A 24661-nucleotide genomic window follows, 5' to 3' on the forward strand; every position below is an offset into this window, starting at 1 on the left:
CAAATGTTTTACCATTGCAACATTAAATAAAAACACAAAAATTCAAATTAAATAAAATTACATTTAATAGAAATTTGAATAGTAGTTATAGGCAATGGGTCAAACAAGCCAATTAATTGATGATTCAACGTTGCGAAGGGGCAAAAAAAAGTCAAATGCTATTATTCAAAAGTCGCATATTAAATAACTTAATTCAAAGGGCTCGCATGGATTGGCGCGGCGTTGACTATTCGATAGATTTCATTTTCTGACGTAGCTGACGCGACGTGACCGCTCATTAATCGTCACGTGATTAATGTGCCTTTTCCACATTTTTAATATAAAAAATAAAAAAGCATTTTAAAATTCGAATCTAATGAAATAAAAAAATAAAAAATAAAATAAAAGTTGCAATTTACTGACGAACAGCGCTCCTTTTAAAGTGATTTTTAATTGAGTTTAAATAATTTTAATTAAATTGATAAAAAAATTATATAATAATATTTAAAATTTAGGACTCGAGATTTTAAATTTAAAATTTAAATTATACAAATAAGGTCATTCTGATTTAAAAAAAAAAGAGTGTCATTTTGACAATTTATATAAGTTGAGGTATCTTTTTAATTTTTATTCAATATTAATAGTAATATTAAAAATATAAATTAGATAACTTAAAATATTAGATTTCAAATTTCAATGGCCATTATTACGGGTCGTTGCCGGTTCCCGGTCATCCGCTCTCCGCGCTTCTTCGTTCTTCTTCCTTTTTCCAGCTTGTTATTTAATTCATTTATTCCGATCTTGTTCCTCGTTTCCGTCGTATAAAGCTGTTCCTCTCCTCCTCTTCGTCGCCTCTGTCTGCTTCTTGTCGCGAGTAGGGAGAAGGCGAAAAAGGTAATTGATGGTGAAAATTTGATTTAACGTGTTTTCAGGCTTCTTCGATCTTAAAATCGGAGGCTTTTTGAACCTGTCGCGGAGTTATGGGATCTTACATATGAGAAAGATCGAGCCTTTTCCTGACTTTCGATGGATTTTTGGCTATTTTTGCTGACAAAAGGAGTGGGTTTTGGATTTCCGGTGTCGGAATTTCAAATATCTAGCTTCGATCGAAGCCCTTCCTCAGGGATTTAGCTGGTTTTGGATTTTATCCTGGTTTTGTTCCAGATGTGGTTGAGGGAGCCTTGTTTTCTTAGCTTATCCATTCGATTGGTGGGTTTATTCTGTGGATCTCTGCGTTTGCAGGCGTCGCAATCGCGGATCTCGAAGGGATCGGAGTAAACATGAATCACTGCGCGATGCAACAGCCGAACGCCTTCGCCGCCTGCGAAGAGATTAGGGCAACCTTCGCCGTGGCCGAGCGGAGGCCGCCGGTCTTTTGCCCCAAGCCCCGGCGGCTGAGCCCGTTCTCTGCCGTCGCGGATCCTGTGAGACCTCTTCGGTGGCAGTCGAGGTGCCTTTTTCGCCTTTCTTCTGAACCCTAGCTTTTTCTTCGTGAATCTCTGGTTCTTCCTCGCTTAATTCCGTGTCTCTCACTGTTTCTTCCTTGTTCAGTTATCAGATGGACTTCTCCGAATCGAAGGCTGGAGCAGATCTCCTCGACATATTTCAATCGAAGGTAAGCTTTTTTCTCTCTCCTATCTTTCGACAAATTTCAAAGGAAAAATTTCTTTCTGGCGATCTCAGACTTCGTTTTCATAAAAAAAAATGGAATTTTTTTTTTCAGCTCATCAAATCTAAATGTTTGGTCGCAGGGCGGAGAGCAGAATCAAGTAGCTTCTTCGCCACCCTTCTTCTGCGGCTCTCCGCCGAGTCGTGCGGCGAACCCCGTCGTCCGCGACGCCCGTTTTGGCGACGACCGCCCGCCGTCACCCTTCGCCCCCTCACCTCTAACCCAATCCAACTCGCCGATGCCCCCCAGCCACGGCTTCGCCCTCGCCAAGTTCGGCTTGGTACCGGCGGCCGTCCGCGTCGAGGGCTTCGACTGCCTCGACCGCGGCCGCCGGAGGAGCTGCAGCAGCATCACCGCCGTGGCCTAAACGAAACCCACCCCCGATCTCCTTTCGGAGCTCTACTCTACTCTACCAAATAACACCAACCAACCAATCCCCCAAAATTAGCTTCTTAACATAGCAACAACAGAAATTTTGAAGTCGCCATGGATTTCTGAGGTACTTCGCAAGGCCTTAAGCTTTTCCTCTGCGACATCACATTTTTTTCTAGCACCAATCTTTCTGTTTGTAATTGAAGTTCTTATGTACATACGAAGAAGAAGAGAAGAAGAAGAAGAGAAGAAGAAGAAGAAGAAGAAGAAACCAAATCTATCTTTTCTGATTCAGTTTTAAGAATTATTCTTGTAAAAAATCTTAGCTTTGCTCCTGAGGAGTGTAAATATTCACCATGTATAAATATATGCTCGAACCATATGATCTATCTTTCTTTTGTGCTATCTGTCTTTCGTTAAATGTTCTTTGTTTGCATTTGCTGGTGCTGCTCTGGATGCCACCATTGTTGCAGAACAGAATCAAGCAAGTGCTCTCCAAATATCTGATATTTTAATATTAATGTCTTTGGACTTTGTGATGAGCTTGGAATTGAATTCTTATCTGCTCCAGCAGCTGTTGTGGACCAATTCAAACGCATTGATGACAGAGGGTGGAGCACAATGAATGAGTTGTTGTATCTGCTGGCACACATTTGTCATCCAAGTTGTTGTATCTGATATTTTATTTTTTATTTAAGAAAACTCGTAAGTGGTTTTAGATCATCTGTTCTAATTTTATCTTAACCAATTAACGCTTGAATAGTTGGATTATACCTTGAATAGTTGGAAAAAAAAAAAAAAGAAGTAACAAAGGAGATTATGAAAATATTTATAGTGTACTTATATTCTCTCAACTTCGTTCTTATTTCTTTTGCTCTAATTATAATTCTATTATTGACTGTATCAAAAAATTTCTTTGTAAGGATTTGTATAAGATGTTGCTTCACCTAGATAAAGGTATTTAAGAAGAAAAAAATAATTAAATATATATAAGTTGTGTTTCAAATTTATTTGGTAATAAAAGTAAAAATTTTGAACCGCGGAAGAAGTGTCTCCCTTTTTATCAATCAATTTTAGACAATTAAATGATTATTTTTCATCCCATATTGAAAATTTTCTACTTTAATGATGGGTAAAAATGTCATTTCAGTCGTAAAAAAAATCTGTATATTTTTTCTCATGCCAGTGCCAGTGGAACCACTGCCAATTTTCATTCAATATATACACATTAAAATATGCATATGTCTAATCAGTTAATGAGTGCCAAAAAGATCAAAATAAATAGTTGCTATTAATGGGCCAATACAGGTGAGTAAAATATTGATTAAATTAAAATAATAACTGATTTTATTTTAAAAATTCAATTTAATTTATTCGATTTGATCTCAGTTATATAATTCAAAATTTAATTTATCCATTTCAATAAATTTGTTCCGTTATAACTAATTCAATTATACTACTCATGCATTATGATCAAGGTCTACAAATCAAATATAGTAGTTTAAAAATTGATTGATATATTTGATGGTTCATATAATGTCGATTTTATGTGTTTTGATTTATTCAATTTTAATAATAAATTCCCATCGGTTTGATTTATCTAAAAAAATTTAATTAATTTGATTTTGATTAATTTAATTCAGCCGATTTAATTTCAACTTCAACTGAAGGTTTAACCCTACCAATAGCCCAATACAATAAAATTTCAGTTTCTAATTACATGTTCATTACTCAATTAACTACTTGATTATATTATTATTCTATAAACTAATCCAAATTTGCGACTGTGGGTGGGTGGTTGCCACGTCAAATGATGATGTCAATATACACTAAATGAATGATTAGGCGCGCAAGTAAATTGTATACATTGATTAAAGATATAAAAATAAAGATATCAAAATAGGTCAGTGCAGGAGCAGGTGGACGATAGATTCGCGGTGGAATCTTAGGCGTTGACGGTGGTGTTCGTTGACCTCTGGTAGATTCGGGCGATACGGATCCAATTTAAATTAATATTTAGTGATAAATAATAAATTATTCATAATTTAAACATGACCAATTAATTTGAGGAAAAAGAATGAATAAAATAAAATCTATAGGAATAATTAATTTAAAAATCAGCAAGTTACACAAAAGTCAAACTTCAATTTTAGCAGCCTTTTATATTTTACAAATAGCCCCTCAAATCTTCATCAATTTCGAAATGATTTGCAAGTTATGGGAAGTGATTGAAAAAATGTTAAACGTCGGAGGGCAAAGTGAAATTGTGTGTTTCTCAGTTATCATCAGAGCCATTCATTCCAGGATCAAACATCCAGATTCGTGAAAGGATTCTTCGGTAAACATCGTCCGTCGGATCCTCATCGCTTACCATTTCCGCTGATTATTAATGCGCCAGACTTCATCGTCCTCCTCCTCCTTCCCCTCCTCCTCTTCCTCCTCCTCGCTTTGGGGTTTTAGCGGGCGACCAGATCGAGAAAGCGAAGGGAGGTCGAGGAGGAGGCCGGCGGCGATCGCGATCGATCTACCGAGCCACGGATCGAGGTCTGGATTCGGATTTTTATATATTTATGTCGTCTGATGCCCTCGATCTATTTTTGCTCGGCGCCGGAAAGTTTCCAAATTTGAATCGGAACCGCCTCGCTTACTCTCTTCGCATCCGAACAACGACGGAGGGATCGAAGAGGACGGATTCGATGCGACATACTAGGTTCGTATCCATCTTGCTTTCCTGTTTAGTTATTTTTGATGTTTGTATCAGAACGATTTTGATGGAAAAGATTGAAGATTTTACCTTTTGGGGGATTTCCGTGGTTGCAGAGTTGGTTTTGGAGTGAAGTACTTTGGATTTAAGCATATAGATCTCTGTTGTTCTTAGAGGAGCACTGATTTGACGAAGAGATTACGCAATATATATATATATATATATATATATATATATATATATATATATATATATATATATATATATATATATATATATATATATATAAAAAAAAACCCCCCACAGTTTCGCTTGCATTTTTCCCTTTTTGTTTTGCTTGAGTTCAATTTGGGATCGAGACAGATGACTGTGCTTCAGTTCCCACTCGGGAAGAACCGAGAGAAGATCGCTAAGAAGAGAGTCAAGAAGCAGAAAGACACTCGATTCGATTCGAGTTCGCATCTCGAGTCGAAACTCAGCGCGAGAACAATCCGCATCGTGTTTGATGACGCCGATGCTACCGACTCGAGCGAGGGCGAAGGCGGGAGCTACTCCTGGCGCAAGAAGAGGGCGATTCGCGAGTTCACGGTGCCTTTACCGTCCCTCTCAGCCGTTTCGCCGGAGTCTTCGCGAGAGAGGAGCGGGAGGAATCGCAGAGCCCGCAAAACCCTGAGCAGGCCCAAGGAGAAAGCACGCGGCTCCGCGACCTCGTCGTCGGCCACCAGGTTTAGAGGGGTGAGGCAGCGGCCGTGGGGGAAATGGGCGGCGGAGATCCGCGACCCCATCCGCGGCGCCAGGCTCTGGCTCGGCACCTACGACACTGCCGAGGCCGCCGCCGCCGCCTACGCGGCCGCCGCTCGCCGCTTCGAAGCCGAAAAATCGAAGAACCAACCCGCCGCAGCTTCCTCCGCCACCATCTCCTCATCCTCCGCCTCGACGACGCCCTCCGACGCAGCCAAGGTGCCGCCTTCCCCCTCCTCCGTTCTCGGCCTCGACAAGTCAGCTACCGCCACCGCGGTGGAGCAGTCCATTGCGGACTTCTTTCTGGAGCACGAGCTGCTGGCGCTGGAGGCAGACTCTGCCTTCGATCCAAACCTCTTCCTTATGGACCACATCGACTCCGAGTTATTGGAAGACAACCCAATTAGCGACGTCGATCTCGACGTCGACGACTTCCCCAGTCTCAATACTATCTCCCAATGGATGGACTTCGAATCAATTGGAGTTGAAAATTTTGCAGCATAGTTTCTGCTATTTGCCATTACCGCAATTCAACAGGTACTACTTCTACCATCTGCTATCGAAATAAAGGATTGGGTGAAGAGTTCTTGGGACTTCTAAAATCTGTAAATTTGCAGTGTTTGTAAAGAGTTCTTGGGATTTTTCCCAAGAACTCGAAGCATTCCCTTTGTCCCTAGCACTTAGCACCTAACCATGTTGGCTAGTCTATCTTTTGACGTGTTTTTGCGTAATATTTTGAACTCATTTGGTTGCTTTATTGCCACTGTAACAGTTTATTGGTAAGAACAAGATCTTCGTTCTTCAGTTTGTCAAATTGTCGACCATTCTTAATCAGCTCTGTGTTTCATGCTCACTTTTTCTTCGTCACGTGGTTTCTCACTGAGTTGGTGGTGTTATAGTTTCAGATACAAAAAATGTTTATTATTATTTTTAATCATGCACTATTTCAGATAAATTTGTTATTATTTATTATTGTTAGATCTTTGCTTGCATGGAAATTATTATTAGCGCACTATACTATATGAGTTTTTTTAGTTTTCAATATGCCATATTATTACTCTCTTCGTAATAATTTTGAAAACTAAAAAAACTCATTTAGTGCGCTAATAAAGAAGGTCAGGAGAATATTTCATCATTGTCACCGTAATAAAGGATCTTATTCATCTCATGCTTAGATACCTTATCATCATAAGTCATTCTATATCAATGGAGATAAATGAACTATGCTAAATATTATATCATTGCATGTGTCTTTTTAGTGGCAGTTTGAAAGTTGAATGATGGAGTAATGAGAGCAGAGTTAATCGAGCATTGAGTAGGGCACTAGGTGGGTGAAGCTCAGGCGGCAAAGAGAATCCAGGCTGAAATTGCTCGAGACTTGGAGTCGAGACGTGGTGTGAGATGGAACTCGGGCCGAGTGGAGACTCAGTCGGGAGGCTCAGACAGAGTTTGGTGTTGAACTCGAGTGGAGCTTTGTGAGAAGTCGGGTGTTGCGTTTTAAGTCGAGCTGGTTGTCGATTCAGGCAAGGAGTCGAATCGGAGCTCGACCACCTTGCTAGGGTATCGAGCTCAAGTGTGGAATTCAGACGAAGAATTAGGATGTGAGACCAAGTTAATCAGTTCTAGAGTCAAATCTTATATCCAACGTGTTGTTCTCACTCGGAACCAAAGTATACTAACCTATAACATCCAGCATCCTCATCTGTCTCAGACCCCTGCACCAATGGCTAACTATCCTTATGAAATCACCACCTGCCACCCTGGCCATCAGCAGATGCACCACTCTCAGGCCGCTTCCGAGTCGGCGTTGCTCCGGCAACATCAGGGGCTTGGCTCTGCGTCTGTAGTTCCCGAAGGAGCGGCGGCTCCTGGTGATGACGACGCCTCCAGAGCACCACGAAAACTGTCATTTGGCTCGTAGAGGATCTGGCGCAAGGTATGAACTTTATTAGGCAGTCTCATGGCTTACTGGTACTTCATTGCCTTAATATACTGTAGTATTAGAATAAACTTGTAAATTCTTGGTGATTGTATTAATTTTGCTAGTTCTTCTAAAAAATCTTGTTTACTTGTCTTTGCAATCAAGAAGGGTATTTCGAATGTCTTTAGGATATAGCTGAGTTGGTATTTAGATAGTAGATTTACATCAAAAGACTCTTCCACCTAGAGGTCCGCTCCTATTGTTTCTAAAGTCCTTACGAAGAACAAATACAATTTAATATGAATTAAAGCCCTCTAGAAACAAAAAATCGTTATCGAAGACAGCTTCAAGTTCAAGTTTAAGGATGAAACTAAGATTGATCAAAGAGAGGCGTGCTTGAATTGACCAAAGAAAAAAGGATTTAGTTGAATAAAAAATGGATATATTTAAATTTTCTTTTATTATTTTTATTTTTCTTTACTTAATATTGTTAAAATATCCTATGATTTTACTTTCACTACTAATATTTTATATAAATATCAAAAGTAAGAAAAGGTAAATTACTGATATTTATATAAATATTAGGGTTAAAAATGATAATAGCAGAATATAATGGACGAAAAGCTTTTCGGAATGACTAAAGCGATTATAGTAAATTAAAGGGAGATTTATAAAAAAACCAGAAAAAATCTTGGTAAAACGTTACAAATAAACGAAAACACGATTTCTGATCCGATCGGCAGCCAGCCACGACTCGGTCTCTCCTCGTTTCATTCTTTCTTCGAGAATTCGGATGCGTGTTCCCCAAGTCGTCGTCGAAGGCTCCGTGGATCGATCAGAGATCCTCGATCCCCTCCTTCCTCGGTTTGCTTTCGAATTCCATCTCGAATCGACTGGTTTTTCTGGTGATCGGCCAATCGCCTGAGGGATTTTGGAATCCAGCAGCAGCTCCTTGGGTTATTCGGATCCCTTCTCGTCGCGTGTTTTCCGATCTGGTTTGCGTTTGCGATGTATAGCAATTTCAAGGAGCAGGCGATCGAGTACGTGAAGCAGGCGGTGCAGGAGGACAATGCCGGCAACTACGTCAAGGCTTTCCCCCTCTACATGAACGCCCTCGAGTACTTCCGCACCCACCTCAAGTACGAGAAGAACCCGAAGATCAAGGAGGCGATCACCCAGAAGTTCACCGAATACCTCCGCCGCGCGGAGGAGATCCGCGCCGTGATCGATGACGGTGGCAGCTCAGGTCCCGCTGCCAACGGGGATGCGGCCGTTGCCACGAGGCCCAAGACGAAGCCCAAAGATGGAGACGGTGGCGGAGAGGATCCCGATCAGGCTAAGCTCCGGGCGGGGCTTACTTCCGCGATCATCACGGAGAAGCCTAACGTTAAGTGGAACGATGTCGCCGGGCTAGAGAGCGCCAAGCAGGCCTTGCAGGAGGCCGTGATCCTACCCGTCAAGTTTCCTCAGTTCTTCACTGGTTTTTTCTCTATCAAAAACTTCATTAGACAACCTTTTGTTCATTGAATTTTAACTTGATCATTTTCTTTTTGTTAAAGTGCCTCAACAATTCGCGTTGAAATCCAAATACACGAATTGGTCTTCAAATAACAATTTTGACATGTTCGGCTTTTTCCGTTACTTCGTCAGGCTCTTTTGTTAATGCAGCATCCAAGCTGCACTGTCTAGCTGGATTGAAGATATTACTTACATCTGATTATTTAAAAAACGAAACTGAATTAGTCCATCACTTTGAAACATGATTGAATTTTCTGAGAAAATCCTCTGAATTAAGCACTAAAATGGCTAAGAAAGTAGGTTTTAATGTCTCTCTTGATCCGGACTGTGGAGAGAGTATAGGAAGGCATAAAATATAATTCTTTATGGGTTTATTGAGAGAATTTAAAAAAGAGACCAAAATGTTTAGTAGGGGTGGTTGAAGAACTCATCTGGCTTATGTTTTAGGAGATAATTAAAGAGAAAGGGAGGAAAAGAAAGGTACTTTCTTGCAAAATAATGTGTTCTATGTTTGGAAGATTAGTTCATCAAAAAGACAACTGAAACTTGTGCATCATTGCATTTTCTCTCCTTGATATGTTCTATGAATGGAAATTCATTGTGAGGGCTATAATCTGTACAGAACTGAAATTTCCACATCATTGCTTCTTCTCTCCTTGTCCTGATATGGAGAAACCACTATCCAGATATACAGTTGCCGTGAGGTAATGCAAGTTAGTAGAATCAATGGGGTAATGAATGGTATAGTTATATCTAATATATATATATATATTTTGGAGAAAAAGCAGAGTTACAGGATTCCTTCTATTATCTAGGGATTTTGCACTAGCAAAGTGAGTGATGTGGAAAGATCCAAACAGTTGGTTCACTTTTATATTTCGAACTCTTAAGGCCATATACTTGAAACAAGTAATTATGGAAGGATGTGAATTATCCATGCAACTTCTGTTAACAACATAGTATGAAAATTAAAGACCTTATCGAACCATTACGTATGAGGGATAATTACTAAATCTATCATGTACTTTCAAGTTTTAAAATTATCTAATCTATCATATATCTAAATTAAGTTAAAATTTATCCTTCATTAATTTTCCATTCATTCCCTGTTAAGTGGATGACACGTCAAAATCCTAGTTCATCAATTAAAGCCTCGATTTAGTTGAGTACTCATTAGTTATGGAATGCATTTGATAAAATGGTAGATATTCGTCACAGGTATAGGATGAGTTTGGGATTGCATACTTGGATCTGGTACCCATATACACACACATATACTTGCAAGATTTATTACCTGTGTTTAACTTAAATTTGATCTAGATTATGAATTTATTGGGCATATCTTATTGAAGTTTGACTTTCACTTTAGACATATTATTTATGAAATGTTGAATTAGTTGTTTTGAGAAGTCGAGTTTGTTACTGGAGTTGAATGCCTAAATCGCTGTGCCATTCAGCTGTGAGACATCAATTTGCCTTTAATCTCGTCCATCAGCATAACAGTGCATCTCACTGACGTAGTACCTATTGCCATCTATCATTGTGCAATAATTTCACCTTTTATATTATTGTTATTAAATTTTGGTATCTGAAGCAGATATATTATTTAAGTGGCGATATGGCTTAAATTGTTGAATTGGTATTTTGACACATCATCCATTTAACAGGAAATGGAAGGAAAGTTAATGGAGGATAGATTTGTTACTAGCATAAATAGTATACGATATATTTGATAATTTTTTAAGTGCATGATAGGCTTGTTAAAACTCACAAGCACGTGATGAATTAATAATAACCCTTAAACCTAGAATTTTGGGTGATTTTCTTTATGTGAAGTTTAAATACTTGATATGTTCAATCAGTGAATTCAGGACAAGAGCTTGACATTCTAAAATACATAGCTCCTATAGAACATTCATCTGGTATTATTTTCCATCATGACCAATATAGCAAACTCACCAATGGATCCCCTGGATATGTAAGAATGGTTTACTTTCCATTGTACTTGCTATTTTGGTTCCTTCTTTTTGTTTGGTTATTTCAAGTTATTAGATTTATTTACATACACAAATATGAACTTCTCTTTTTCATATGTGCTGGGTTAGTAGAGGCCATTCTTTATCATTTTAAACTATAGATCTGTCCAACAGTAAATTGTCTTTTGCGAACTGTAGGCAAGCGAAGGCCATGGAGGGCATTTCTTTTATATGGTCCACCTGGAACTGGAAAGTCATATTTGGCAAAGGCTGTTGCTACAGAGGCAGAATCAACCTTCTTTAGGTTAATTTTCTATCGACAAATCTGTTGATCAAACTTATAATTATATTTTTTACTCAACCGTATCAAGCCTCGTCATACATTTCCTGCCCATTCTTTAGAGGTAGTTTTTTTGTTTTTTTTTGGGTGTGTGTATGTGCTATCTCTCATTGCAAATCTATTCTATGATATGAACTTTTTGTATTAAACAAATTTAAGTTTATTACCAATCTTCTAGAATTTGTTTTTCTACTTCGGAAATTTGTTTGTTTGGACTTATGTTTACTATTTGGTTTTTCATCACCTGGGTGCAGTGGATGTTGCTTAGTAGTAGGGTTGCTGCCAGTATTTTGCCACTTCAGGTGATCACTGATAGGAGATGTTATGTGATTTTGGTTCTTGTTGGCTATATTATAGCTCTGTATGCTAAATACCACTGTCAGCTCATTTTGAGGCCAACCCAAGTATCAAAATTTCTCCTCATCCAAAGGCTTGGCATCCTCATCAAGTGCATTTCACTTGAGCTAACTACAAAAAAACCTTGTTAGAATCTATTTGTTATTAACCTTGTCGCATGTTTTAGTGATTTGGACTTTGGAGCGGCCCATGGATCTATTGTTCACACCAACTATTGAAACTTGCTCTGATAGTCCAGTAATGTCAAACTTAAGATTTCTATCTGCCTCATCGATTTGTTACCTTTCCTCCTTGGTTTAAGTTGGTTGATATCTGTGAACTGGTTGAGAAGGCCCTATTTATACCACTATGTCCTCAATATCGATAGTAACTAAATAGGGAAAATTGAGCTTAGGCTTTTCTAATTAATATCTCCAGGATTGGATTATCCATGGGTATATTGATTAGCTTTTTCACCTTCTGCGCAACCAGTAGCATAGAACCTTGAAAGTTTCATGGGAATATCCTCCTACAGATGCTTTTTAATATGATTGGGCAGTTTGATGCTCCTTATACCATTCTTTGATCTCTTTGGCTATTGCTTTTGGATGTTGATCAATTTATTTAATAATTGTTGTAGAATAACTTTCCAAGATGACCATATTATTTGTGTTATATGAAGATGTTTTAATCAACAGTTTGTTACAGCCTCATGGAGCAAAACTGGCTGAAATTCTTTTTGCTTCTTGTTCTGCAACCTTCCTGTTAATTTTCTGTGGTGCATTGTTCATAGTGTAAGTGTCTAAGAATTAATGTTTGTATGCTCGAGAAAGAAGCAATATGACTGTTAGCTACACCGGAAACAAGTGATTAGTGAGTCGAAGTAATCCTTGGAAAGTAGTCCTGTTTTACTAATCAAGATATATTTGAAGATAACATTGATTTTAAACACTGAACAACATTGAATAGTGAAAAAAATACTAAAATATTGATTGACAATTTGCACATAAAAACTGATATTATTAATACTAAATAACAAATATACTAAATTATAGGTGTGATGAAAAAAATAACATTAAATAATGTTTATATTACTTCTAAAATCAGTGTAGGTTAACATATTTTTCATCAACTTAAATTATTAGTTATAAAAATGTAAATCAATAAGATAATAGTCTCCTTGCTAAAAAAGTAATGTTAACAAAGTGTGGACATAAATTCCTTCTCTTTTTTTTTTCATAATTTCAATTGTATTTTCGACAAGATATTTGAAAAGTTAATTTTACCAAAATAAAATGTATATTCCTCAGGTTCACTATGCTTTCCTTGACATGTAGAGATGATCAATAGCATTATATTAAGAATGAATACAAACATGATAGATAAATCTTAGATAGATAAAAAAATGGATAGAGGTAAATTATTTTAAAATTATTGGGATAGGAAAATGGATTGTTTAGTGAAAATATGGAAGGCTAATGATCAGTTAGCAAATATGAACAATAAAAAAATATAAAATATGTTAGATTGAGGTCACATTAAAGATTAAGAATTACAAAATATATGCGTCAAGTAATAGCAATAAAGACATGACACTTGAGATAACAAAACACATGTTTATCTATACTTTGTTACTAGAATAAGCTTCAAATGCTTAGTTGTCAAACAAATACCTCAGGAACATAGCTTTTAAGAATATATAAACTTTACTACTGCAATTATCACTGTTGGTTTATTTTCTTCTGTTCCTTTTGGGGTGAATGCTCATTAACTTACTGAGAAAACAAGTATCTGAATGATACAAGGAGGTTTGAATTTGATGAAATTATTGCAGTATATCTTCTTCAGACCTAGTATCAAAGTGGATGGGTGAAAGTGAAAAACTAGTTTCCAACCTCTTCCAAATGGCTCGTGAAAATGCACCTTCAATAATCTTTATCGATGAAATTGATTCTCTGTGTGGCCAACGTGGAGAGGGCAATGAAAGTGAAGCATCAAGGAGGATTAAGACAGAACTTCTTGTGCAAATGCAGGTAATTTTAGTAAATAGGATGTGTACATAATTTTATTTTTGTGAGCCTTATGGTATATCAACCGTATGTATCACCCAAAATAATTAGGCCATTGGATTATCTTTTCTAGTTCTATGTGGTTCTTTTGTCTTGAGGAAAGGAGGGGGTGTTGTATGCTTTCTTTTTTGATTCTAGGGAGAAGCGATCGATTAAAATGTATGTATAAAGAATCTCCCATCTGTAGCTAGGGTTCATGCTCTCTTTTTCAACTTGTGAGGTGGGGAAACCACTGCTCTCAGTCTATTGAGCTTAAAGGGACCTGGATTATGAGATCTGAATCTTATTTCATCAGTTAAAGAATCATGCCAGTTCAATATCTGGAATAGCTTATATACTGACCTACTTGTTTGTTGTGCCAATCAAAGAGGCACAAACTCGTGGATTAGACTCTTAACTGATAGGATTTTATGTACTTGCCAGTTAAAGTGTTTCAACTGTCTTGTTAGCAAGAGAAACCAGACCAGAGGCGGTGGCTCACATGCCATTTCCAACTGTAGTTCCATAAAACTAGTTTTTTGACACTAGAAGACCAATTGAAGCTGAACAATTAGCTGCTTGTGCAACTTACCTTTGCGACTTATGCATTGAATGATTTGAATTTTGCAGGGTGTAGGAAACAATGATCAGAAAGTTCTTGTTCTCGCTGCCACAAACACGCCGTATGCACTCGATCAGGTTATTGGTGTAGAAAGAATAGAAATATTCGTAGTTTCTCGTCTGTGTTTGCCTTTTGAAAGTTCCTAACCCCTATCACCTTTTATTGACTATAATTGGAAGCGTAGGCAATCCGACGGCGTTTTGATAAGCGAATTTATATTCCTCTTCCTGATCAGAAAGCCAGGCAGCACATGTTTAAGGTATTGATTAAAGGGCTAGAACCTTCTTGGAAATTCCTTTAATCTCTAATTCCACATCTTGTTAACTATCATAGTAACTTAACATAGACAATCTTGTAACAGGTACACTTGGGAGACACCCCTCATAACTTGAGTGAACGCGATTTCGAGAACTTAGCTCGCCACACAGAAGGATTTTCCGGCTCAGATATTGCTGTTTGTGTAAGTGACCTTCAACATCCAAAGAGGCTATAGTGTGTGGAATGACTGACTTATTTTTTGCTTTATTTTGTTCTTTTGACCAAACAGGTTAAGGACGTGCTGTTTGAACCAGTTCGAAAAGCTCAAGACGCTATGCATTTCTACAAGACCAGTGAAGGTATGTGGTTGCCATGCGGGCCGAGACAACCCGGTGCTATTCAAACCACATTGCAGGATCTCGCCGCGAAGGGGCTCGCCGATAAGGTGCCTTTGAAACTTTGTCAAATTGTCATTTTTGAAAAATCAAAAAAATAAATTTCAAGTGTTTGAACAGATCCTTCCACCATCAATCACAAGGACAGATTTCGATAAGGTCCTGGCACGGCAGAGACCTACAGTCAGCAAAGCAGACCTAGAAGTCCATGAGAAATTCACAAAGGAGTTTGGAGAAGAGGGGTAATTGGTTGGTTTTGATTTCTGAGTTCTTCGGCTAATGCCATCGCATATTGTAGTTATTTATACATGCATTAGCCTGCACATATTACTTGTCTGTGTGACTACGATATGCAATCTGATTACGTTCATCCCTGCGTTTCTTTATTATTTCTATTTTTTGACAAAATGGAAGACCCAGATTACTTTTCTTTTCATAACCAGCAAAATTCTGTCATATTTAACTCCACTCACAATATAAAGAAGATTGCAATAAAATAACTCCAGGACTAATTGAATTGGTTACAATAGACTTGTAGAAAAAGATTGCAATAAAATAGATTCAATGAACATCATTGATATCTACAATATCAGACAAGTGTTAATGGAAACAAAAGATCACTAGAAAAGTTTAAGAATTCTTAAAATCTAACGCCATGCATTGTTCTGCTATGGCCAGCTACTTACAGGTTTTCACCTTCATCTTCTTCTTCTTCATCAGTATAAATTTGATTGACGATCCTCGGGTTACGCGCATACGCTTCCCAGAGTCTCCTTCTAACCTCTTGGCGGAGGAACATGCTGAAGATCCTCTGATGATTCCTCGTCCTGCTAGCAACACTAGACAAATCATCATGAAAATCAGAAAGATTGAAATTTGAATCATCGACGCCCATTTCTATCACATAGTCCCCCAGTATCACTGATCCAGGCATGGAAGACCTTATCGTGCTGATCAAATCTGCCCGTTCCCGCTGGTACTCCATATTTATCCATTTACTGTCAGTTACTGGATCCACAGCTCGGGGCTTTGCGTCGGGGTGAGCTGCGTGCACATGCTTTCGGAGCTCCTTGTAGTTTCCTGAAAATGAGCACTCATCCTGAGTGCAGCTTCTGCTCTTCTTGTTGAGATATTTGCGTGCCGGTTCCACCACCGTCCATCCCTTCACCTGGCCACGGCACAGCGGGCATGCTAGCTCAGTTACTTCAGATTTCCTCCTTGTAGGCAGAAGATCATGGATCTGGTTTTCGGCCACCAAAGTAGTTTTTGTGTGTGCCTTCTTCAGCTGTTCGAGACAGTTGGAGTAGCGGTAACTGGTCGCGCACATGTAGGGGCGGCAGCCTTTCTCATAAGAAGAGCAGAGAAGGAGAACAGCATTGTGTGGGTACTCCATGCAAACTGGGCAGCTGACACCCTCCCAATCCATTTTTTCTGAAGTAAAGGGTGTCTTCTTCATTTTTCCTTCTTTCGTCGTTATAGGCCGGCGAAATGAAGGTAATGAACATTGAGCCGACCTATTCTTCCAAGAAAATTTTCTGCGGTGGCTTCCGATACCCCTTGCCATTTCTTAGAAAATAAGAAGAAGAATATCAACTCCTAGAAGCCTAATATTTAAATATCAAATTCAAAATAGAATGCAACCAAGTCATTCAGAAGCCATAGAAAACAGATGAATATTGGTGAGAATCCAAGTGTTCATTTCGCATATCTCGATTATCATATTCCAGTGAAATACTTATAGCAGAATTATCTTGGGTGCTAAGAGCTAGCGAACAAATGTTAATACAACGAAATGGTTCTCTTGTCTTTCCTTAATTACTAATATTTTAGAAACCAATCAGACTTCCAGATGAAAAGAAAGAAAACATGAGGAATGTTCAGATAAAGTTGAGCATGTTTTCAGAAAAGATGAAAGTATCAACTGTCAAATGCTGAACTTCTGATTTAAAACGAAACAGGTTAGGAAGTATACGGCAGTGATTGAAAAACATGAACACATACAATGAGAATTAGTGACTGCTAAAAAGTCTTTTCTGAAGATCCTGAAAAGAGCAGACTCTAATGAAGGTAATAAATTTTACGAAAACTTCAATGTACAAAACCCGCAAACAAGCGGCACAAGAAATTCTCAACCTGTACATCAACTAACAAATACATCAAAAGAGCAGACTTGGTTTGTTGCTGTTACCAAGTCATCAAATATGATAAGATATATGTTTTTTCTTATATGCTCAATTTACCAAACTAAACACTCCTAGTTGACAAAAGTTTACAAGGCTTTCACTCTCTATAATGTCTTCCTTATTTCTTGAGAAATTAAAAAGTATTCTATCCTTTCAATTTATTTTGTATATATAATCATATCATCAAGATTAGTCACAGTAAAGATGTCAGGCTATTAAAAGTCCTCAAATATTCTGGGGAACACAAGTCTGATGGCGGTTTAAATAAAGTCAAGCATAAAACTCACAGTAATATTAGAATCCACAATACCTTATAAGCAGATAGAAGTAGCAAATTACAACATGCATCTATAAATCCTCGAGAATTAAAAAAAGAAGAAGAAGAAAGATAGAAAAATCATTCGGTATAAACAAATTAGCAGATGTAACTCTTTAACTGTTCCAAGAAACATTACCATATACATAAAGAGCAGAAAAAAGGGATAAAGATACCTTCCTCATTACTCAAACAAAAATAGATTTTTTCTGTGGAAAGAAAATTAAGGATAATGATTCATTGCTTATTTAAAATTCAAAAGAAATGAGACTGCCTTATGAGAAGGGAGTTCTAAAATACTCGGGACAAAGAATAATAAATAAAAGATAATAAATTTCTCAATTTGTGAACCTATTCTTCTCTACATGGCAGATCCAACTACTGCTACAAGATAGACATGGAATCTCATTTATCTTGTTGCCAAACCAACACTTGATACACACACACAAACACACATATACAGTTTCCTTGCATAAGCAAGGAACCTAAAAAACTAACCGGTGGATGTTAAGAAAACAAATAAGATACACCCAGCACCAGCAGGACAGAAAAAAAAGAAGTCAAAATCAAGACACACAATTTGCTTCTCAATTTTTAATTCCCCCATATGTGAACTGATGTGTTCATAAAATACTCGGAATGAAGCAGAGACTGGTGCATTGTAATGTAATGTATAAATAAAGTGGCAAGGGACAACTATAAGCCTAGAAGAAATGGTAAAGTCATGAGCAAGACTTCAAGCAATAGGTTATTCAAGAAAAAGCACGCTCCCATGTGAATTGAAAACTTTTTTAAGCAAAAGGTTGCCTTCATGTGAACCAATGAAGTCTGGTGCTAATCACTGCGCAATAGGATCCAGCATAAAGAGTAGTAACACAAAAGAACTTTGAAGGAAAAGCAAAGAGTGGGCCTGCAGAATTTAGATTGATTTTCGAAGAGACGTATCCATACTTTTCCTAGAGAAACCACGAGCATTAAATAATGAGACATCCAAATGGATCATGAGAAAATATATTAGGCGTATCTTACTCTGGATAGAATGAAAGACGCGAACTTTACGCAAACGAAGATCCCAACACGATATTACTGGAGGATGCATGAACGTAAAGCTACTCTTTTGCTTGGAGAACTAGGAAACTCAATTCCATTTCTCTCGGCCTCCTACTTGAAAATCCTTCATTTTATTTTTCAATAATTGGTTACATTAGTTGGCTGATTGGCAATGGATATCTTCGCAATCTACAAACATAATGCACAGGCTTGGAACTCGAAAGTCGCCATTTTTGGTGGGATACGAAAATTCCAAGAATTTAGGCATGCCTAGGTGAAACTCATTAAAAACACATATTAAAGATTTCCAAATTCACAAAAAACATTGTTCCACCCAAACTAAGACCAAAAAAATTGTAGGAGACAAATTACTCGAGCAAAAAACAAGGAGCACATAATGTTCTACGAAAAGAAACAAACAACGGCACAAAGCCGGAATCTTTCTAGCCCTAAGACACCAAGACGACTACATCAACAGGCAATCGAGCGGAAACGGCACGAAACCCTAGAAATCGCAGAGCAAGGAATGGGGAGAGACAGGCAAGGGAGCAAGAACGGCTGTACCTAGACTGCGGCGGGCGGGAGAGGGGAGAAGGAGGAGGCGGAGGCGACGGAGGGCGGTCGGTCGACGGCGGCGAGGACAACCAGAATCAGAGGCGTCGAGACAGATAAAACGTGAACGGGTGGTTCCCACATCTTAATAAGCTTCGCGTTTTGGACTTAGAGGAAGATAAAATTACAAAAAAAAACACTATTGTTTCCCCAAACCTTTACCAGCTATCTCTGAAGGGCTGTAACCAATAGGGCTCGGATTACCATCGTGGGTCCCTCGTGGAGAAGAATTTGATGTATTATTATTAGCTTTACCGCCGTGAGAAAATTATTAGCTCATTTTATTAATTGTATACACAAAAATACTATTGCTTCCCCAAACATTTACCAGCTATCTCTGAAGGACCCTTGCTCAGATTACCGTCGTGGGCCCCCCGTGGAGGAGAATTCTATATATTATTTTTAGCTTTACCGCCGTGAAAAAATTATTAGGTCATTTTATTAAATTTTATTTATTTATAGTAATTGTGTTTCACTTAACTAATTTAAAAATCTTAAAGATAGTTGATTTGCTTATTATAAATTCGAAGTAAAATTTATGCCTATTCAAAATCGACTTTCAAAATATTTATTTTATTTAATTTGAATCATGATTCTATTATTACTCTTTACCATGCTAATTTTATTCAATTTAGTACAAAATTAGATGTAGAGTTGGACAATCAATTCAAAATTGAATCGATTTAATCGAAATCGAATAAATTAAAAAAATTTTGAACCGATCAAACTTTTTAATAAAAATTAAATAAATCAAACAGATAAAATATTGATTAATTCCATTTGTGACTAAATTAATCAAACTTTTCAATAAATTGATATCTGATTTTAATTAGGTCTAAAATAAATATTTAAATAGTTTAAAATCTTAGCGCTACAAAACGACGTAAACAAGTTTGATAAAAGTATTAAAATTCTTCATAACATCTGAATAATTTTAAATGATATTTTTTGGATTTAAGATCGGACCATAAATAAGTTTGATAAAAGTATTAAAATTCTTCATAACATCTGAATAATTTTAAATGATATTTTTTGGATTTAAGATCGGACTATTATGGGTTATATTGAATAATAAATATAAATTTTTGAATGCGTTTCAGTTTGATATATTATAAATCTTGTAATTTAATCTCAGTCAAAAATTATTACTTATTAAAATTTCTCCAAACTCTAGGTTCTGCCATCGGCATTATGGATCCCAATACCAGTCAAAATTTTATTAACACAGAGAGTACTACCAACACTACATTGTAGTGTCCATTTTGAAACCCACACCAACTGTGGTGCTGGTTGATTTTTAAAATCAATACTAATTTTGATTTTCAAAATATAACACCAACACTATTATCTCACATAATATCAATTTAATTGAATTAAGAATTTGAAAAACCAACACTACTATCTCACATAATATAGATTTATTCAGTTTAATCGAATTAAGATTTTCAAAATTAAAATCGAATCAAATTATAAAAAATAATCAATATTTTTTAAAAAAATAAAATTTTAAAATAACTAAATTTAATTTTTAAATTTGATTGATTAATTCAGTTTAACTCAATTTTTACTCACTCAGATTATTTAATACGTCTAAAATTATCAAAATAAGTGTTAGGAGAAGAGATACAATCAATGGTGAAAGAGTTGGTGGTGAAGATCAAGAGGGAGCGACAAGGATTTGATCGAATCATAACGCACTCACTAATATGCCACTCGCTTCGCTTGGTCAAGCCTATCGCATTGAACCACCACCACATCAAGGTGCGCGCGCTTTCAATAAAAAGGTGCACCTTCAATAAACACAATAAACAAATAAATAAAATCCACCCTTTTGATAATTCGAACAATTAAGTCAAGGTCACTTTTGCTCCACGATACGTGAATGTCATCATCCCCTAGAAGGAAGCTAAAGAGGGCAACCCTTTGGATTTGTCCATCACCAATCAATCCCCTAAACACTCCTCTGTTTGCATTTCTTAAACCTCTTTCCTTGCGACTAATCCTCCTTTACGCCAACTAAGCCAGTGGTTTCATCCCTAATGATGTTGGATTAACAACAAAACAGCGTTAATAATTTCCCAAATCCTGGATAAGCTCCAAACCCTGCAGTCCAATTGTGAGCGCACCAGGGCAGCACCAAACCCTCATCAGACTCCACTAACTCATCACTCCCCATTACAATTTCAAAGCACCAAAACAAAATGAGTGAGAGAAAGAAAAAGAAGAAAGTTGCAGGCTATAAAATGGCTACTGAGGACTGAGCTAATTGTGTGTGCATTCAGTCAGTCATTTGTGGTTTGGAGTTATGGGAAGCATTGGGGAGGTGTGGGGGAGTCTGAAGCCCTACTTGGCCATGGTGTTCTTGCAGTGTGGATACGCAGGCATGTTTGTGGTGTCTGTTGCCTCGCTCAAGCGAGGGATGAGCCACTATGTGCTGGTCGTGTATCGGAATGTCGTGGCCACCATAGTTGTCGGCCCGTTCGCCTTGTGGCTCGAAGGGTTGTCGGTCTCTCCTCCTTCTTCAGTCATGTAGCATTTTTCTTTAGTCATGTAACAATTTTTTTTGATTCACCATATAGGAAGGTGAGACCCAAGATGACACTCAAAATCTTCTTCAAGATCATGGCTCTCGGCCTTCTCGAGTAATAGTCATCCACCATTCGAGCAATTTTCATAACCGAATTGTCCTTTGGTATTGCAAAAACTATCTTGTTCTTGTCGCGTAGGCCCGTTCTCGACCAGAACTTCTACTACATGGGCACGAACTACACCTCCGCAAGCTTTGCCTCCGCTCTCTACAACATCTTGCCGGCCATCACATTCATGTTTGCAGTCATTCTAAGGTAGAACAATCTCAACCCCTGTGACACACATGAACAATTCGTTAACTCTAAGGCCAAGTTTATATGTAACCTGATGACCAGAATGGAAAAGATACAAATCAAAAGCCGACGCAGCCAAATGAAAATCATTGGAACCTTGATAACGGTGGCCGGTGCACTAGTCATGATCCTCTACAAAGGACCACTTGTGGAGTTCGCATGGAGCAGAGGGAGGAACCACCACACTGAGGCCAGTGCGCGCGACCAAACTCGCTGGCTCATTGGCACATTCGTGATGATCTTTAGCTGCTGCTGCTGGTCTGCATTCTTCATTCTCCAAGTACATACATACATACCATTCTCCTTAATGAACATTACAACACACATAATTCTCAAACATATAGATTGACAGATCTCTTAATTGTAGTCAAATACCTTGGAGGAGTACCCTGCAGAGCTGTCACTGACCACCTTGATCTGTGGCATGGGCACAGTGCTTGCAAGTGCAGTTGCTCTGGTGATGGAAAGAGGAGCCAAGCCTTGGGCTATTGGCTTTGATACGAGGCTCTTCACTGCTGTTTACTCTGTAGCATTTGGCTCTACCTCATTTGTTTCAGATATAGATTGATTGGATCGAACTGATGAGGCAGGTGGTGATTGTTATGCAGGGAGTGATGTGCTCTGGAGTTGCATATTATCTGCAAGGGGTGGTGATGAAAGACAGAGGCCCTGTGTTTGTGACTGCCTTCAACCCTTTGTGCATGATCATGGTGGCTGTGCTGGGCTCTGTCATTTTAGCAGAAGAGATTTCCTTAGGGAGGTATGGCTTATTTTGATTAAGAAACATAAACAGTATATATTGTAATTAAGTGCCATACAAAAAAAAAAAAAAGTCACCTTCTTTTGGAAATTGTATAGGGTAATTGGTGCTGTAATCATAGTGATTGGCCTTTACTCTCTCATGTGGGGGAAGAACAAAGACCACTTAACCCAGTCTGCCACTCACATGGAGGCAAAGGAAGAGGCACTTGAGCTACACAAAGCTTCAAAGGATGCACCATCATTGAGCTCATTGGAGTGTGTTACAGTTGTAGGTATCTAATCCCCAGAGAAGTCATAAGGAATGGAGTTCCTTCAAGCTCATTGACTAATAGCAACTAGAACAACTTTTGAGTTGTTCCTATGCATCTAGTGATTGTATAATTGTGTACATATGTACATCTAGACACAGATATTAATCAAATAAACAATGAGCTTGAGCTGTCACAATGAAGTATTCCAATTCCAAGCTTGGATTCTCTTGTTTTAAAATTTTTAATCTTAGTCTCTCTCTCTCCTATTTCATTGTTTACACAAGTTATTTCTCATAATGATAATCGATGCTAAATTTCAATAAGGAAAGATTAAACATGCTTTAATGCGCATTTTTTGAATAGGAAATCGAGGAAAACAAGAGGCAAAAAGATGACCTAGTTTGGTTCGATTCGTGTTGTTTTTTGCCCCCAAATTTCTCTTCTGTCGCTTCACTAGGCCTCGTTCGTTAACGGAATCCATTCGAAGCGGCCGGAGAACGGCGCGTCGTCGGCGACGTCGAAGTTGTACCTGCGACACGGGTAGGGACGCCACTCGAATTAACTGAGCGCCGGCGGCTCAGGTTAGCCAATAATGGACCTCCAAATTTTGCTAAAACGAACCTGTCGGCGAATCGCCGCCGTAACTCGCGCTCCGCCGCCGCGAAGAAGCCCTCGAGCTCCGCCTCCTTTGGCGATCTCCGATGCGAGTCCCGCTCGGCCGTCGATTCCTGCAGATCGAAGTCGGATTCCTGATCTCCGTTGTCGAGCGAGTCCGGTATTCCTTCCCTACGAGAACTGCAACGAAATCAAACTGCGACTCGGGAATCGAGACGGAATTGAAGAGAAGACTCGGGCGAAACCTTTCTCGTTCTCGTTCTGGAAGCTTCGGCACGCCCACTTCCTAGCCGAGACGTGTAACGGGAAAACAGAGAAGGGTGAGATCAAGCGCAGATCGCTGGCAAAGCGGCACCGAGTTCGATCGAACTCACCTCCGCCAACCTCCGCGGAAACCACTCGCGCAAGGCATCGCTGGGGCGGCGCCGGCGGCCGGCGTCACCCTCCGATCTCGCGATCCGAGCCTCGAGGACGACGCGGCGACGACGATTCTGGCACTCGAGGCCCGACGAGATCCCTCCTCCTTCCTCCCCGATCCCATTTCTCCTCCTCTTCGAGCACCGGCGTCCTTCCAGGGCCGCCTCCATCGCCGCTTCTCCGATCGCGCTCCCGCGCTTCAAATGCCTCCTCACCGCGCGCTTCCGCGTTCATTTAACGGACGCCGATTCGATTTGACGGCGGCACTTCGAATTTAACGGCGTTCCAAACGGCGCCTTGAACCAAAAAGTGGGCCTAGGGTAGCCACGTAGGCCGGCGGCCCACTTTTTTAAGCCTATACAATTTAACAATAAAAATAAAATAAAAGACAAATGCACCATAATTTCTCACATTTTTAATATAAAATTTTAATTATTAAATTGTTTATCACACACACAAAAATAAAATAAAATAAAATCCAAAAGCTTTAATCTAAAACTCTCCAATTGTAGATTCCACTTGAATTAAAGAGAGAAAAGAAAAGAAAAAAAAAGAGAAAAAAGTGCTCTTTTCTTGCCTTTTCCCTCCTTGTTTGTTTTCTTAGTTGGGAGGGGGGTCTAGTGGTTTGGTAGGGTAACAAACTGATGGGGGCTACTTCCTTTGCCTTTCTCCTCTAAACAGTGGTGTGATCGAG

At 38.6% G+C, this 24661-nt stretch overlaps 5 protein-coding genes, 1 long non-coding RNA gene and 1 pseudogene across 10 annotated transcripts; 5 read left to right on the top strand and 2 right to left on the bottom strand.

The window, feature by feature from the left end:
* Positions 1-795: 795 nt before the first annotated feature.
* Positions 796-2743, top strand: LOC141839457 (uncharacterized). 5 transcript variants are annotated; one of them, XR_012602695.1, is made up of 5 exons: positions 796-873; positions 1222-1429; positions 1531-1594; positions 1731-2147; positions 2494-2743. XR_012602695.1 is itself a non-coding variant. In XM_074727203.1 (4 exons), exons 2-4 carry the CDS (start codon positions 1260-1262, stop codon positions 2013-2015), a joined length of 519 nt encoding a protein of 172 aa, XP_074583304.1. In that variant the 5' UTR covers positions 796-873; positions 1222-1259; the 3' UTR covers positions 2016-2409. The 5 variants fall into 5 exon arrangements, 1 of the variants encoding a protein (XP_074583304.1); XR_012602696.1 differs by having other exon boundaries at positions 2499-2743; XR_012602694.1 differs by lacking the exon at positions 2494-2743 and adding an exon at positions 2227-2409.
* Positions 2744-4449: 1706 nt separating this feature from the next.
* LOC141836903 (uncharacterized) lies at positions 4450-4927 on the top strand. The gene is made up of 2 exons (XR_012602515.1): positions 4450-4730; positions 4841-4927. It is a non-coding gene; the product is annotated as an uncharacterized LOC141836903 (long non-coding RNA).
* An 86-nt stretch (positions 4928-5013) lies between these two features.
* Positions 5014-6269, top strand: LOC141842427 (uncharacterized). Its single transcript, XM_074730633.1, has one exon. The coding sequence runs from the start codon at positions 5088-5090 to the stop codon at positions 5967-5969; it is 882 nt and encodes a 293-aa protein (XP_074586734.1). The 5' UTR covers positions 5014-5087; the 3' UTR covers positions 5970-6269.
* A 1860-nt stretch (positions 6270-8129) lies between these two features.
* Positions 8130-15249, top strand: LOC141841400 (protein SUPPRESSOR OF K(+) TRANSPORT GROWTH DEFECT 1). Its single transcript, XM_074729569.1, has 8 exons — positions 8130-8866; positions 11079-11184; positions 13391-13589; positions 14235-14303; positions 14411-14485; positions 14588-14686; positions 14774-14929; positions 15000-15249. Exons 1-8 carry the CDS (start codon positions 8395-8397, stop codon positions 15123-15125), a joined length of 1302 nt encoding a protein of 433 aa, XP_074585670.1. The 5' UTR covers positions 8130-8394; the 3' UTR covers positions 15126-15249.
* Positions 15250-15410: 161 nt separating this feature from the next.
* On the bottom strand, positions 15411-19054 carry LOC141840806 (uncharacterized). Its single transcript, XM_074728875.1, has 2 exons — positions 18993-19054; positions 15411-16445 (listed from the first exon to the last, which is right to left on the bottom strand). Exon 2 carries the CDS (start codon positions 16441-16443, stop codon positions 15562-15564), a length of 882 nt encoding a protein of 293 aa, XP_074584976.1. The 5' UTR covers positions 16444-16445; positions 18993-19054; the 3' UTR covers positions 15411-15561.
* Positions 19055-21301: 2247 nt separating this feature from the next.
* Positions 21302-23047, top strand: LOC141839760 (WAT1-related protein At1g21890-like). The gene is made up of 7 exons (XM_074727584.1): positions 21302-21539; positions 21620-21682; positions 21767-21883; positions 21965-22202; positions 22290-22448; positions 22531-22682; positions 22781-23047. The coding sequence occupies exons 1-7, from the start codon at positions 21346-21348 to the stop codon at positions 22962-22964; spliced, it is 1107 nt and encodes a 368-aa protein (XP_074583685.1). The 5' UTR covers positions 21302-21345; the 3' UTR covers positions 22965-23047.
* Positions 23048-23251: 204 nt separating this feature from the next.
* On the bottom strand, positions 23252-24137 carry LOC141837015 (uncharacterized; annotated as a pseudogene).
* Between the last annotated feature and the right edge of the window lie 524 nt (positions 24138-24661).

Source organism: Curcuma longa, chromosome 11, assembly GCF_044706935.1.
Source record: "Curcuma longa cultivar G26 ecotype Majalengka, Jawa Barat chromosome 11, ITB_CL_G26_1.1, whole genome shotgun sequence".
Classification (NCBI taxonomy): Eukaryota; Viridiplantae; Streptophyta; class Magnoliopsida; order Zingiberales; family Zingiberaceae; genus Curcuma; species Curcuma longa.

Bases quoted from the DNA above. Each gene is read 5' to 3' on its own strand.
- LOC141839457 (XM_074727203.1), top strand. From the start codon at position 1,260: ATGAATCACTGCGCGATGCAACAGCCGAACGCCTTCGCCGCCTGCGAA. The intron at 1,430-1,530 runs GTGCCTTTTTCG...TTCCTTGTTCAG, and splicing joins CCTCTTCGGTGGCAGTCGAG to TTATCAGATGGACTTCTCCG. The intron at 1,595-1,730 runs GTAAGCTTTTTT...GTTTGGTCGCAG, and splicing joins TCGACATATTTCAATCGAAG to GGCGGAGAGCAGAATCAAGT.
- LOC141842427 (XM_074730633.1), top strand. From the start codon at position 5,088: ATGACTGTGCTTCAGTTCCCACTCGGGAAGAACCGAGAGAAGATCGCT.
- LOC141841400 (XM_074729569.1), top strand. From the start codon at position 8,395: ATGTATAGCAATTTCAAGGAGCAGGCGATCGAGTACGTGAAGCAGGCG. The intron at 14,486-14,587 runs GTATTGATTAAA...ATCTTGTAACAG, and splicing joins CCAGGCAGCACATGTTTAAG to GTACACTTGGGAGACACCCC. The intron at 14,930-14,999 runs GTGCCTTTGAAA...GTGTTTGAACAG, and splicing joins CGAAGGGGCTCGCCGATAAG to ATCCTTCCACCATCAATCAC.
- LOC141840806 (XM_074728875.1), bottom strand. From the start codon at position 16,443: ATGGCAAGGGGTATCGGAAGCCACCGCAGAAAATTTTCTTGGAAGAAT.
- LOC141839760 (XM_074727584.1), top strand. From the start codon at position 21,346: ATGGGAAGCATTGGGGAGGTGTGGGGGAGTCTGAAGCCCTACTTGGCC. The intron at 21,540-21,619 runs GTTGTCGGTCTC...TTCACCATATAG, and splicing joins TTCGCCTTGTGGCTCGAAGG to GAAGGTGAGACCCAAGATGA. The intron at 21,683-21,766 runs GTAATAGTCATC...CTTGTCGCGTAG, and splicing joins ATGGCTCTCGGCCTTCTCGA to GCCCGTTCTCGACCAGAACT.